Source organism: Brassica rapa, chromosome A08, assembly GCF_000309985.2.
Source record: "Brassica rapa cultivar Chiifu-401-42 chromosome A08, CAAS_Brap_v3.01, whole genome shotgun sequence".
Lineage (NCBI taxonomy): Eukaryota > Viridiplantae > Streptophyta > Magnoliopsida > Brassicales > Brassicaceae > Brassica > Brassica rapa.
In genome coordinates, this window is record NC_024802.2 from 3,985,645 (window position 1) to 4,000,572 (window position 14,928).

The 14,928-nt window shown below is 31.9% G+C and overlaps 2 protein-coding genes and 1 long non-coding RNA gene across 3 annotated transcripts; 1 reads left to right on the forward strand and 2 right to left on the reverse strand.

The window, feature by feature from the left end:
- Positions 1–1,227: 1,227 nt before the first annotated feature.
- LOC103834147 lies at positions 1,228–3,190 on the reverse strand. The gene is made up of 2 exons (XR_004450129.1): positions 3,119–3,190; positions 1,228–3,009 (listed from the first exon to the last, which is right to left on the reverse strand). It is a non-coding gene; the product is annotated as an uncharacterized LOC103834147 (long non-coding RNA).
- A 3,044-nt stretch (positions 3,191–6,234) lies between these two features.
- On the forward strand, positions 6,235–7,936 carry LOC103833261 (amino acid transporter AVT6B). Its single transcript, XM_009109354.3, has 5 exons — positions 6,235–6,701; positions 6,773–6,895; positions 6,975–7,178; positions 7,240–7,708; positions 7,785–7,936. Exons 1-5 carry the CDS (start codon positions 6,296–6,298, stop codon positions 7,924–7,926), a joined length of 1,344 nt encoding a protein of 447 aa, XP_009107602.2. The 5' UTR covers positions 6,235–6,295; the 3' UTR covers positions 7,927–7,936.
- On the reverse strand, positions 7,690–14,750 carry LOC103833082 (mitogen-activated protein kinase kinase kinase 3-like). Its single transcript, XM_033276874.1, has one exon. The coding sequence runs from the start codon at positions 13,094–13,096 to the stop codon at positions 11,975–11,977; it is 1,122 nt and encodes a 373-aa protein (XP_033132765.1). The 5' UTR covers positions 13,097–14,750; the 3' UTR covers positions 7,690–11,974.
- Between the last annotated feature and the right edge of the window lie 178 nt (positions 14,751–14,928).

The window sequence follows — 14,928 nt, forward strand, 5'->3', positions numbered from 1 at the left end:
ATTTAAAATATAAATATATTTATTTTAAAAATCTAACAAATCTGTTTTAAAAGATTTTTACAAGATCTTCATTTTCGAAATTATATTTAAATATTTTTCATTAATTTCGAAATTAGTTTGAAATATTATTATACATTAATAAATTCACTAATCATTTATAAAATAAAAAATAAAAAATTCTGTAATATTTTATATATTATATAATCATGATCAATCATATTAAAAGAAAATTATTATATTGAGCTAAGTATAATAAAATTGTATTAAATTTATAAATTTTATTTTCATAAGTATAAAATATTTATGTTCAAAAATAAAATCTAATATGTTGGTAAGATGGATTAAGCAAAATATATAATACATGTATAAAAATTAACATGTATTTCTTTAAAGCTTATAATATAAAATCTTTGTCACTACTTTAATCATAATATATTTTCATTTTAAATAAAATATATATTTATATATTATATTTAAAAATTCTAATAAATCTGTGTAAAATTATTTTAACAATAATTTAATATATTTTAAGTTATCGTTTATAAAATAAAAATAAATAAATTATATCCTATTTTACCCACTTTATAGTCATGATCATGTTAAAATATAATTATTATACTTAAATAAATATGATAAAAGTAAATTCAATTGATAAATTTATAAATTTTATTTTCATAAATATAAATTATTTATTTTAAAAATATAATATGATGATTGAACGCCTTAAAATTAACAAACCTTATAATACATGTCTAAAAATTAACATATCTTAGACTTTTGTATATACAATAATATATTATCTAAAATGAATAAGCATAAAAAATATTAGTAAAAAGAAATACAGCTTTGAAACACGGATCAGAATTTAGCATAAATTAAATACAAAATAATTTTCAAATATGTTTTCTCATGAATATAATAATTTGCTTAATAACTAAATGCAAATACAATAAGATAAATATATAATAAGAAGTGAAAATACATACGGTTTTAACCAAATGATTAATTATAACATGTAAATTATAAAATTATTATATTTGAAATAGTTATATAAACATTTAAGTACTAGTGGTTGGCCCGCCCTACGGGCGGGTTAGTTTACGCTAAAACTATTGTATATGAAAATATATATTAATTTTATAAATTTTTTAAAATTTACTTTAAAATAAAATAATAAATATAATATTTTTTTAAAAAAAATCAAATTGTATTTATTAATATTTTTTAGTTTGAGTTGAAAAGACCTCTACCATTTTTTGGTTATAGATTACAAAATTATGAAATTAAAAAATTAAGAAAATGTAATGATTTATATTTCTATTTTATTTCTATTTCACTTTGATATAGTTGAAGAAAATCTAAAGTAAGAATAACATTTTTAAAAAAAATTCTAAGAGTATAATTATAATACTATTACAATTAATTATCGTCTCCCGATTATAAATTAATCCACTTCCAAGCTAAATCAATTGAAAATATAATGTAATGTAATAAAATTATAAAATGTTATATTTTAATGTAATATATAAATAGTTTCAATAATTTCACAAATAACAATTAATCTATATTATTTAACAACAAAATGATGTTTTAAAACAAACCAAACCAGAACCAAAGTGGACCCAATATTTATTAGTCAGTTTCTACTATTGTTGTCCAACTGGAACAAAAACATTAACAGACAAATTGAAATTCATAAATAGTCAGTTTCATTGTTCATTGTCTAAACACAACATGAAACACTTTGGTTGCCTCTATACCATTTGGTTTTCGGTTCGATTATGGTTTTTGTTGGTTTTCCGGTTCTAAAGATATAGGTTACCGTTCAATTATTTATGAATTTCACTTTCGCTATTTTGGTTTTTGTTCCAGTTTGGATAACAATAGTAGAAACTGAATAATAAATTTTGGGTCCATTTTGGTTCTGGTTTGTTTGTTTTTTCGGATAATTCTAGATAAATCGGGAAATTGGAGATCTTTGTATTTTTCAGATAAAATATCAGATAATTAAAAAATATTCTACATTCTTTTGGGTTATTCAGATATTTTAGTTACTTTGGATAAAAAATATTTGATTTTTTTCGAGTAGTTTGATTTATATGTAATATTTTTAGAATATTTGGTAATTTATAAACTTAATGTAATTAATATTTTAAGCATATGAAATGAAATTTAAATTTTCTGATTTGATTTTTTGATTCAATTCCGGTTTGGTTTTCGATTCTCGTTTATATACCTAGACATAGTTGCTTTAAGCTTTTACACAAACACACAAAAGAGACTATTTGAAAATAAATATCTAGAAAGTATAACAATAATCTGTATGCAATGGGTATAAAAAAGAAATGCGGGCTTTCCTCCCTCATGAACTAACAATACTACAATAACTTAAAGACTCTTCTTTTGGAATAGATGGATCTGGTCTTCCTCAAGTACTTCAAGCATTACCCAAAAGAGTAAACATCAGACTTCCCAGTCAATTGTTATCTTGTACTGGTCTGGATCAAGATAATGAATCTTCCTATACCGTCATACTCACACGTGTCTGGTCAAGATCTGGACGTCTTAAACAATCCAAATTCTGAAACTTTGTCCATGAAATTCTCATCGAAGAGAATGTTATCATACTTCATATCGCGGTGGATGATACCTCTTGCGGAATCTGTATGGATATAGTGCAGGCCTCTAGCTGCACCAAGACATATCTCAAGCTTCTGTCTCCAGCTCAACCTTGGGCGATCCAAGTCATGCACAATAGTCCTCTTATTGTTCTCACTGCAATGCCCGATTAAAGAAACCAAATGCATGTGTATGAACTGGGACAACATTTCGATCACTGTCCTGAATTTATTGATGTAAAGCTATAGCTGGTTAGTATATGTATTTGAAAAAACCATTACCTACTGTGGTTGAAGATTCTTACGGTCCAATCAGATTGATTGCTTCTGGTGGTAGACCATATAATTAAAAAGCCTACTTTCCTCGTTTGCCTTGTATCTCAAGGACCTCCTGCACTCAAAAACAGAGAACAGTTCGATTCAATTAATTTTTAACACATTGAGTCATTCGTTAATGCAAAAGTGGAACTTTTTGTGGAAGTAATTCTTGATTGTATTACTGATGAAGCGCTCAGGTGCTTAATTTCATTTTCTCCACGTCCCTAATACTCGATACCACATCATCATCACACCTGAAAAAAGAGGAAACTTAAAAGATTAATATGTGCCTCCAAAAATTCATATAATTCAGAGACTCATGAAGAAACAAGACTTCAAATGATGCTAGCCTTCTTTTGACACTAAACACAGTTGGAGTGTTGTCAAGCAGTGGGTTTCCTTTGGGAAGTTCCTCTTCTTTGGCGTTTAGCTCTTCATTTGCTGCTGCTTTTCCTGGAAAAATGTAAATAATAAATATTAAGATACAACTTTCATATGTCAATGTGTTTAGAAAAAACTAACGTAGTCATTTTGTTATAATTGTAATCTGAAATCATCTCACAGACAAGAACACATACCTTCCTGAGCCTCTTTATTTATTTATCTGGTCTAGTTCAGCCATAAGAGATCCAGTCTCATCCTCATCATCGTCACTTTCTTTATATTTAAGAAAGACAACCAGATCGTAAGATAACTCAAAGGAAATTACAAGTCTCAGTTGATATAAGTCATCAAAAACTCTCAAAAAGGATAACACTGAAGCAATTGCATATTCCCAAACCAGGGCTCTGAGGAAAAGCATTAAATCTCAAGCAAAGAATCTTTAGAAGTTTAAAGCACAAAAGATGAACTGCAATAGGAAGGAAAGAATGGAAAATAGGTACCTATCATCATCATCAGAATCATCTTCAGAGTCCCTTTTAGAGCCTAAAAGCAGGATATCAGAGTTAGAATTTAGAAAACATATAATCAAACTACTTGTATCCCGTGACATATAATCAAATAAACATATAAACCTTCGAGTAATAGCTGATTCCCTCTCCTGTAGTAGCTTTCAACTAATGACAAAAAAAAAACACATTAGTGAAACGAAGGAAGAATCTTTACAAAATCATATTGAAAAAAAGGTTTGAAATTTATCGTCTCACTCATCACAGTGAGATTTTTCTTTGGAAGAAAAGTTTCTCCTCTCACGCTCTTCAAGTCATCACGAAGTTTCTTCTTCTATAGAACATCAAGAACTGATCTCGGTGGTGTTTGAGCAACGGCCTGCTTTCAGATTTGCGAGAAGAACGTAGGAAGTCGACATAGTGGGCGGTGATGCTTGGCAGAGTATAATCTTTGAGAAATCTTAGCGGTGGAGCTGTTCATGGCATCTAACGGAGACATTTATAGTCTGAAGTCGTACCGAACTCAAACATGCATCGCTTACCTTCGTCGCCAATTATAATACATAAATGAGGCGGAGTGGGAGGAGATGTATGGTGGTGTTAAATGCTCATTTTAATGGTGGACTTAAAAAACGAATCTGTTACCCAAAGTTTTCATCGGATGGAAGAGAAGCGAAAGGATTAGGGCGTCTCAGTCGAGGATCATAAAAACTTAGTCAAACACGGGCCCACGCATCTGATACTTATAAAGACCAAATTAAAATAAAAGCCCATTCACCGAGAGACGAAAATTTTAGGAGTCGAAGGTTAAGATGCCACGTGGTGCAAAACGCCCACCTCTAAAAAAAAGACGTGGAGGGCTAAGGTGAGAGAAAACTCTGTTTTTAGGAGTCGAAGGTTAAGATGCCACGTGGCGCAAAACGCCCACCTCTAAAAAAAGGACGTGGAGGGCTAAGGTGAGAGAAAACTCTGTTTTATTATTATAGATATGATTAATGTTAAAAAAATATCACTAATGTTTAAAAATAATAATTTATGTATAAAAAAGTAAAAACAAACACCCGCGCGGTTGCGCGGATCAAAATCTAGTTAAAGAGTTATTATATGAGAGACACGTTATCAGAAATCACTAAAGTGACTTCTCAATTAATATATATGAAGATATTAATCTACTATATATTAATTTTGGAGCATTACAACTTTTGAGTGTAGCCATATTGACTTACAATCCTTCGCATATATATGACAATTAATGATTTTGAATAATAAAGATTTGATAATATTTTTTGTATCCTCAATAATTTTTGTTTAATTTATATTATTAAAAAATTTAAACAATCACAGTAACCATATAATAAAAAAATCTAGATTTTGTTTCTTATATGTTATATTTAAAAAAATTTAAAACGATTATAAATTACTAAAACTGTTAAAAGTCTTACAATGAAAATTTTGTGAACAACGGTTTTAGTTTTTTGTTATAAAAAGATACAAATGATCACAAAACATATCAATATAAAGTATCATTTAAATAGATATTCAATCTGAATATCTATTACCGAGCTTAGAACTTTAGGGTTTAGTTATAATCTGAACGAAACCAAAATCCTAACTATAATCCAAAGATATCAGAAATTAGTATAATATGTTAATGTTTTTTTTATATATGTTAAGGCAATTTAGATATTTTATAGTTCGAAAGATTTTTGTAGTTTATTTTATTTGTTATCTTGAATATCTTTTAGTTAATTTAGATAGTTTAACTAATTTTAATTATATTTATGAATAATTTTAACATTTTGAAGCTTTTTTCAATTTTTGAGGTTTAAAAATATATTTTGGGACGATTCAGATATTGGTTACAATCCGGTCCGAACCGAACCCGGCCTAATTATTAGTAAAACCCGAGTGGGACGTATAAGCATAATATCAAAATTTTGAAAATCTGAATCAATTGAACCGAAACCGACGGACCCCGAACGCCCAGACCTATGATACATTTATATACAAACATTTGTATTCTTCATTTTACAATCGATAAAGATTATAATATTGTAAAATGTTATAACCATTAAATAAATAAATATTAGTATAAAAATCTTACTCCGCGCCGATTATCATCTAGTAATATTATTTGCCAAAATCAATATACAAGGACATAAATATTAATTCATAAATATATTATATTTATGATTTTACCCTAAAAATTTTTAAAACTAAAATAATTTTCTAGCCAGGTTTTTTGTTATTTTCGTGTTATAGGGGAGAAAATGGTATTTGAGAATATTTTAAAAAATAAAAAAAACAGCAGAAAGTAGATAATTGGTTCGAAATGTCGTTTTAATAGGTTCAGCGCCAACAATCAGTCAGGAAACTATAACTTCACCTTCCATTCTCTCTATCTTCTTTTCAATCATCTCCAGAATGGAATAAACAATTAGGTAGTTTCGATTCGATGCTGCTCAGCTCATGTCTTCTTACACCATCAAAGAAACAATGGCGACTAAAGATGAAGTCCAGAACGACCCACTGTTGCAGGCATCAGAAAGTGACGGTCACGAAGAGTTCAACGGAGCTTCTTTCACCGGAGCGGTACTCAACCTGGCAACAGCGATCATCGGTGCTGGTATCATGGCTTTGCCCGCCACGATGAAGATCCTCGGACTTGTTCCCGGAATCGTGATGATCCTTCTCATGGCTTTCTTGACCGACAAGACTATTGACTTCTTGCTTAGTTTTAGCGGAGTCGGGAACGCTAGAAGATCGTACGGTGGTTTGATGGAAGATTCTTTCGGCAAAACCGGAAGGATTGTGTTGCAAGTTGCTGTTCTTGTTACCAACATTGGGGTTTTGATCGTTTACATGATCATCATTGGTACTTGATCTTTGATACTAATCAGAGCTTTTGATCTTTGGCATTTGTTTTAACTCTTGTTTGGCTTGAAGGTGATGTTTTGGAGGGTATGCTTGAAGGATGGTTTGGAGAAAGCTGGTGGGACAAGAGAAGTATTGTTCTTCTCTTTACAACTCTTTGTGTCTTTGCTCCATTGGCATCCTTCAAGCGCATTGGTTAGAACAATGTGTTGCATACTTCTCTTAAAATGAAATGGAGAGTGTATCCGGTTGATTTATTATGGCTTCATTGCAGATACTTTGAGATTCACGTCTGCCCTATCACTTGTTCTAGCGGTTGTTTTTCTAGTCATCACTGCGGGAATCGTCGTTACAAAGTTTTACAGAGGTGGTTTGATGAAGCCAAGACTCTTCCCAAACGTCACTGACTTGTCATCGGTCTGGAAACTCTTCACCGTTGTTCCTGTGCTTGTCAACGCATACATTTGTCATTCTAACGGTAACGCTTCTTTCTCACTAAAAGGATTAAACAGGAACTCATGGTTTTTTGATGTTTTCAGTCCACAATATACAGAACGAGCTTGAAGACTCCATTCAGATCAAAGCTGTTGTGCGTTCAGCTCTAGTGATGTCCTCCTCTGTTTACGTAATGACAAGCTTGTTCGGATACCTCTTGTTTGGTGAATCTACTCTTGATGATGTTCTTGCAAACTTTGATACCGATCTTAAGATCCCTTTCGGTCCGGTTCTCAGTGAGGCAGTCAGACTCAGCTATGCAGCTCATCTCATGCTTGTGTTCCCTGTTATCTTCTATCCTTTGCGCGTTAACCTGGACGGTCTCTTGTTCCCTACGGCTACTCCATCACTTACTACCTCTAATATGAGGTTTGGCTCCATCACTGCCGGTCTCATTGCTGTAATCTTTGTTGGTGCAAACTTCATTCCAAGCATCTGGGATGCTTTCCAACTCACTGGAGCTACAACTTCTGTCTGCATCGGTTTCATATTCCCTGCTGCTGTCATCTTGAAGTAAGTCCCCATTGTTTCTCATAACAGACTGGTTTTGGAACCTAATGGATCATTTTACCTGAGGGTATCTCTTCAGGGATCGTCATAACCGAGCAACAAAGATGGACAAGACTATAGCCATTTTCGTGATTGTCCTTGCGGTTTTCTCCAGTGCAGTTGCCATTTACAGTGACGCTTACGCCTTAGTCAAGAAGAACAAATCCACATTTCCAATGTGAGCAGAATGGTTTTGTTTGGTTCTCTTACTCTAAGAAAAAAAAAAAACTTGACAACTGTAAGAATGACCCCTGTGATTTTGATCTTTAGATCTTGTTCAGCTCTAGATCAAATAAAAATGTCAGAAGCGTCCATGTCTAGATCATATTTGGCCCTAGAACAATATCCAAATTAAAATACTGTGTTGAACTGATACAATTTGTCACTGTGAATCTTTAAGATACAGACAAAAAAACAGCAACAAGTGTCTATTAGGAGTCGTTGGGACAACTCAAAACAAAACAAAAGAGTTATAAAGAATAAAAGGTTTACTTTTAGGAATTTGACTTATCTCCATCGCTGGAGTCAGCCGGAGAAGGGAAGCATTGGCAATATCCATTAATGCTATTTCTTGAACTGCTCTGATCTGATCACTTTTCTCAAACTCTTTCTTCTTCAGTGCAGCGAAGAGAAGTTAAACAAAGATGAGAGATGTTACAGTCACAAGTGAATATAAATCAGTGCAAAAGCTAAAAAAAATGTTAAAAAACATATCTCAAGTAAGCACTGCACCTGATAAACATAATAGAAAGCTTCTGACTAACTGTCTAGCTAAGAAAACTCAGAGGAGACGGGTAGTGTGCACTCATCAAGAAGTGCCTCAGAGCCAATGGATGGTAACTTTCTGTGATCTACACAAGATTGAAACAAAAAGACGGATCAGAACCTGTCAACAATTCTGCGTTTAGGCCATGCGAACAATGAGTTACTATATTTGGAAAGAAAATAGAACAATACTCAACGGGTTCTCCACACTCTCATTAGCACGTATGATTATAAGCAAATTAACTTCATAACCTAAATGCTTCAAGTATCAACGCAAACCCATGATATGTGCAAAGGCTCAAGCTTTCTTTTCTACGAATCTAAGTTACGAGAGATGGGAGAATTGAAAGCATGCATCTAGACCTGTAGAGAACGTCGAAGGAGACGACGGAGGCGCGAGCATGGCCGACTTTTCGCGTGCCCCAATGTGAAATGTAGAATCTCCTATGGATTCCTAGAGTCTCATATACCCCTATTTCATAATTATTTTTTTGATCAAAATCCAAACTTTCAAATCAAATCCTTCCAGGTCATCAAAACTAAACCCTAACCCTCCCCTATAAATTAGTGAACCCATGGACAAATATTTAAATTCAGAATAAAATATTTTAAAATCATTTTTAATCATATTTTGATGATTTTTTTGAAAATATGGAAAACAACGTTTTTGGATTTTTGAAATATTTTTATCAAATTCTATAAATCAAATAAAAAATATTAACGTTTCAATTTTAATTTTATGATTTTTAGTTTGACATATAAAATTAAAAGAACAAAAAGATCCTTTTGAGATTGTGTTATGAGATATAAGGGTATGAGAAGATTTGTCTCTCTTTGCGGTTAGAAAATGTAGGAACTGTGACCAAGATCTATAGGTGGGATCCACTCTGTTTCTCCTTGAGCCATCTTTTTTTTAATGCTAGTTTATTATGATATTACAATTATGAAAAAAATTATATAGACGATTCGACAACCAACAATACTACTTGCCTTATGAGGATTTATGCATAACTGCATCATGCCTTATGAGGATTTATGCATAACTGCATCACCTCAGCCGTCCTATGAAAATCCACGTTTGGCCGAATTTATTTGCGCCATGTTAAAAATCCCTTGTAAGCTTTTTTCCGTAATTTGTATAATTGTTTAATAAATCGTTTTTTCCGGGAATTGAAAGTGGACCTCATGTAATATGCAAAAATTTGCATAGAGATTCGAACCCAAACATGGATGTAGAAACCTTTAAACATTAACCATATGATATAGTGCTTCCACTAAACCATCTATCTAAGATCCTGTTTCAAAGAAAAACTAAAACTTTAAATATTTGATTTCAATTATATACTCCAACAAAAGTTTATAACTTTAAATTTTAAAGTTTTGAATAGTTAAACTTTAATTTGAGATTTTATATTTTAAAGTTTTAAAAAAATTATCTGTTTTCTAAATAATCTTGTTAAGTTTCAATATTATCATTTTAGTTCTTATAATTTCTATATTTCATTAATATTTTACATATAAAATACTGATTTGGTTTGCAACTTATATCTAACTAATAAATAAATTTATATGTCATTTTAAAATTTATTAACTGATCATATATAAAAACATTACAAAATAATTTTATTGAGTAGTTTGGTATTTTATTTGTAAGTAATGATTTAATTTAAGTTTTTCAGTTATCATTTATCATAAGATAGCATTTTTCTAACCAATATTATAACTATTATAACTTTAATCAATTTTTAATTAATATCGAAAACTAAAGTGAATATATAATAAGATTTAAAAATACATTGTAGGTTTTAATATTGGAAAGTAACACCCCAAATCTCAAATTTAGGGGTTTTCCAACCTTAAAAATATGGCTCCTCTTGAAAATGCTCTAAGTTGGACTATGGGTTTGTTCATGGATATGATCAACTGGAAAAATAGACTGTTTTCAAATATCAAAATTGTAATCTCGTTACAGAATTTTCTTCTTTTTTTTTTAAATTAGAAATTTTGTTTATGTTGAAATAACACTGTCAAGATATGTTATAGTTTACTAATTAAATACAGGATTAGAGTGAGCTTTGGGTTCTATATAGATTCAGTTGCTCCACCACGTAGACCAAATTGTTTAAAAATTGCCTCAATTTTTTTTTTTTTTGGTGTAAAATTGCCTCAACTTCTTGTTCATTCTTTTATTAGAAATGATATAAAGGAGTGGGATCTTCAATTTTTACGAGAATATATGCACCCCGAAGATTTAACTTTGATCTTTGGTGTTTCCCTATGTCTGACCGATAGGGTTTTGTAATCTGCGGTTTCTAATTTTCTTAGTGGTATATACTCTTCTGCTTTGGTGTGTTTGCTTTGTTCTAAATTTTCTCAGTGCATTACAAATAACAATCTTGGTTTTGTGGCTTCGCTTTGGTTCGGGGAGTGCCAATTCCGGTTTTGATTGGTTGGTTAAAGCAACAATTGCAAAGTTTTGGTTTAAGGCAAGTCCTTTATGTTGCGTGACAGTGAATACTTTTGTGTTGAGTAGTTTAGTAATGCGTTCTTTCCATGGTAATTTATTAGCTATGTGCTCTTTTTAACGACGCAAGGCAACAGCTATCTTTAAGGAGAATCTTCACACCACTATTCTGGTGTTTCTCCTCTGGTGGGGAGGTTTTGGCTTTGCTTCTCTTCTCTGAAATTGACACTCTTTTTACAGCTGAACCTTTCGTTGTCTTTAACTTGGTAGTCTGTGGAACTCTTGTGCTAGCCTCCACGCTTTAAGGAGAAACAAAATCTAGAGTCACCTTTATACTCTTAAACAGTTTGCATAACATTTGATGAGATGTTTCTCAAAAGTCCATGGCTTTATATCTGTATATGGAAAAACATACATCGACCATAAGCAAAGTAAATAAGATAGATTTTGAATAAGGGAACTCTTTTGTTAGGTCATAGAGCTTGTTCCAACGTCAAATTATGATTCACATTGTCTGTCTTTTATGCATTTTGGTTTGTTTTGTTTTGTTGAAGATGAAAGTGTAATGAGCATTCGTCAATCGTTTCTTCTCACGTATATTATGACTATCCGAGTTAAAGATGCTAATTAACCAGAGTAAAACTTTGAAAGCTGATTTAGATTTTTCAGAGAAGAGAACTCTGTGTAGTAAGAAGCATTTGAGATTGAAGAAAAGAACTAGTTCATTAACAGTTTTGGTTGCACTAGGATTCCCAGAGTTAAAAGATGCTTTTTGGTTGCTTACCACAGTAAAAAGATTGAGACTTGAGTTTGCAAGAGAAAAGAACAACTTTTTAACAGTTAGAAACATACAGTAGTAAAACTTTGAAAGCTGCTATTCAAATGCTAAATTAACCGCAGTAAAACTTTGAAAGCTGGTTTAGATTTGAGACCTGAGTTACTAAACTTTATAATGAACAGAAACAACATATACTAAACAGAGACTTTAAACAGGAGACATACTAGACCTTCATGAATATAAAGTACGTACTAAACCTTAATGAACGGACACTAAACTGAAAGAAGTCTGTCGATTTCTTCAACCCCAAGACTTTGGTCAGAGTTCTCTTAACGGTCTTTGTCTTCCAGAACCTCAACTTCAAAGGCTTCTTGTCTGAAACAGCAACATCATCCGTCGCTAGTTTCTTCTTGGAACCTCTTCGTCTGATTCTCAACTTGAACAGGTTCGACAGAAACGAGTTACTTGTCTTCTCCTCTGTTGTCTTCTCATCCTCTTCTTCAACTTGTGGACGAGGCAAGAAGGGATGAAGCAACAACTCATGCGCGCTTCCTCTCTCCTCAGGGTTCCTCGAGAAACACGTTTGGATAAAGTCCTTTGCATCACAAGGAACCGTTTCAGGTATCTCTGGAGATTTACCAGAGAGGAGACGAGTAGCGATCTCATCTAGTTCGAGGCCTTCCCATGGAATCACGCCCGTGTACATCTCCAGAACCAAACACCCCACCGACCACAAGTCTAGAGACACGTGGGCGATGCCGTCACGGACCGACTCGGGCGACATGTAGATCGCAGTCCCAAGCCACGGGAAATTAATTTCCCAACACAGGGGAACCTCTCCTATCTCTAACGCGTTGCCGAAATCACAAATCTTGACCTCGTATGAATTTTGTCTCAAAGAGGAAGAAGGGAAGACGAGTATGTTGTCTGGTTTGATGTCGCAATGAACGTAGCCATGGTCGTGAATCGAGACCAAACCTTCGAGAACCATCCGTGTGAAATCCCTGATCAACGGTTCAGGCAACTTTCTGTCGGCGTAATTGTTCATGAAAGCGTGGAGACTACCTTCGGAAGCAAACTCGAGTTGTAGTTTGTGGAGTTTCTCCCCGAATCTGCTGAAACTTTGTTGGAGAGAGTCTCCGAGACATGTGACGATCCTGGGACATCCCTTGAGTTGGAGAAGAACGTGGAACTCTCTTTGGAGAGCGTTGTAGTCTTCTTGGTAAGAGTTCTTTACGGCAGAGAGGTAGAAAGAGTTGTCGTCGGGATTATTGTAGCGGACGAGATTAACAAAACCATAAGCACCTTTGCCTAGTAACTTGACGAATTCTTCTTTCGTTTGCATCTTTTCAATCGGGTTTTGACACAGAATCGTTGTTCGGAAACGTTGAGAGAATTAAAAATAGGAAACTGTGGCGAAGGAGAAGTGATTTCAGAGTGTTATATAGAGAGTTGGGGTTCAGTTAAGTCGGTGTTGCAGACACACGGAAAAAGGAAAATTGAATAACATAATTTCCTTTTCTGAGATACTTCAAAAAGGAAATTCGAAGCGCTGGCCAACGGTTGAAAAAAGGAAAAGAATTCGAATTTTTGGTCATTTATAATTAAAATGTCCAAATTTATAACAATAAAGAATTTGTCCACGATTTAGTTAATGCTTTCATATAAATTTTTATTCATGTCGTTTAATGCTTAAAATGTAGTTTGGAAAAATATAGGATTATATTTATTTTCAAAATTTTAAAGCAGAAAATGGTATTTGTTTTGAAACTTCCTCATTAAACATAAATGCTGACAATGTTAAAAGAACATAGTGTATTTGTGACATCTAAAAAAAACTATAGAACTTCTAGTGGAAAAATGTTTAAAATAGTGACTAAACTTTTTGGCTATAAATTTGTTAAGCATGACAATTTACCTGAATTCAAAAACATGTTCACTAGATCAAAATAACCAAAACCGGACCAAAACTTTCAAATATTTGGATACTTCTTATACTTTTATATTCAAAATAATCAAACCAAAAATTAAATAGACATCTATATAAAAATAATTTGAGTCGTTTGATATAATTCGAATCATCCTAATTACTCAATATTTTACTGAATCAAACGAGACCTCGGATCACAAACAATTTCTAGTTTTACTATCTAAACTAGTCCAAAAACGAAACTATCCGAACTTATTCAAACCAAGAAGTTGGCAGTTCCTAAAAATACCTGTTCAAAATATCTGATACATGTAATATCTCACACGAGCCGAATCGACACCCGAAATGCCCTAGTCTAATTTTGTATTTGATTTAAAAAAATCTAACTTTTAATACACAAAAAAATTCAGGCTTTGTTTTAGAAATTTGAAAGATTTAATTAAAAATTGTTGCTATAACTAAAAATGTAGTAATATTATATATATATACTTATATATGATATGTATTAGTTAATATTTAGGAAATTAACAAATATGATAAAGCAATAAACTGATACAATTAATTAGATTTATAAAATGAAAATAAAAATATCTTATGTTAAAGATTTATTGTTAAATAGTGTTTTTGGAATTATTTTCATACTTTAGTAGTATATCATGACTCATTTAAATCATAATGGAGATGATGTAAGGGAAATTCTATCAAATAGCTATTTTTAAGTTTTTGTCACAAAAATAGTCCTCACGAAAGAAAATGATCAAAATAATCTTTTTTTTTATTTTAAAAATTTTAATATTTATTTTTATTTTTCAAAATTTGAAACCCTATTCCCAAAACCTCACCCCTTAACTCTAAACCTTAATTCTAGATTAGTTAACCCTAGGATAAAAATACATTTTTATCATTTAGTAAAACTTATTTCGATCATTTTCTTCGTTAGAGGTTATTTTTGAAAAAAAAACTTAAAATGACTAATTTGAACTGAATATATAAAATAAATATAAAAAACTTCATTAGAGGCTATTTTATTCATGAGGATTTTTGTGAATAAACTCAAAATAAAGCTAAATCGATATCAGTTTGAACCTCATGAGTCCCTCTTAAAGTGTTTTTCAAATATCAAATACCTTAAAATTTGTTTGAATGTGGTAAGATGATCCAGTATACTCCTCTTAGTGTTTTGTTATCAGTGAAATCACTGAATGACCAGATAATATCGTAATTTGTTGGCTGGAGTCAGCTTATTA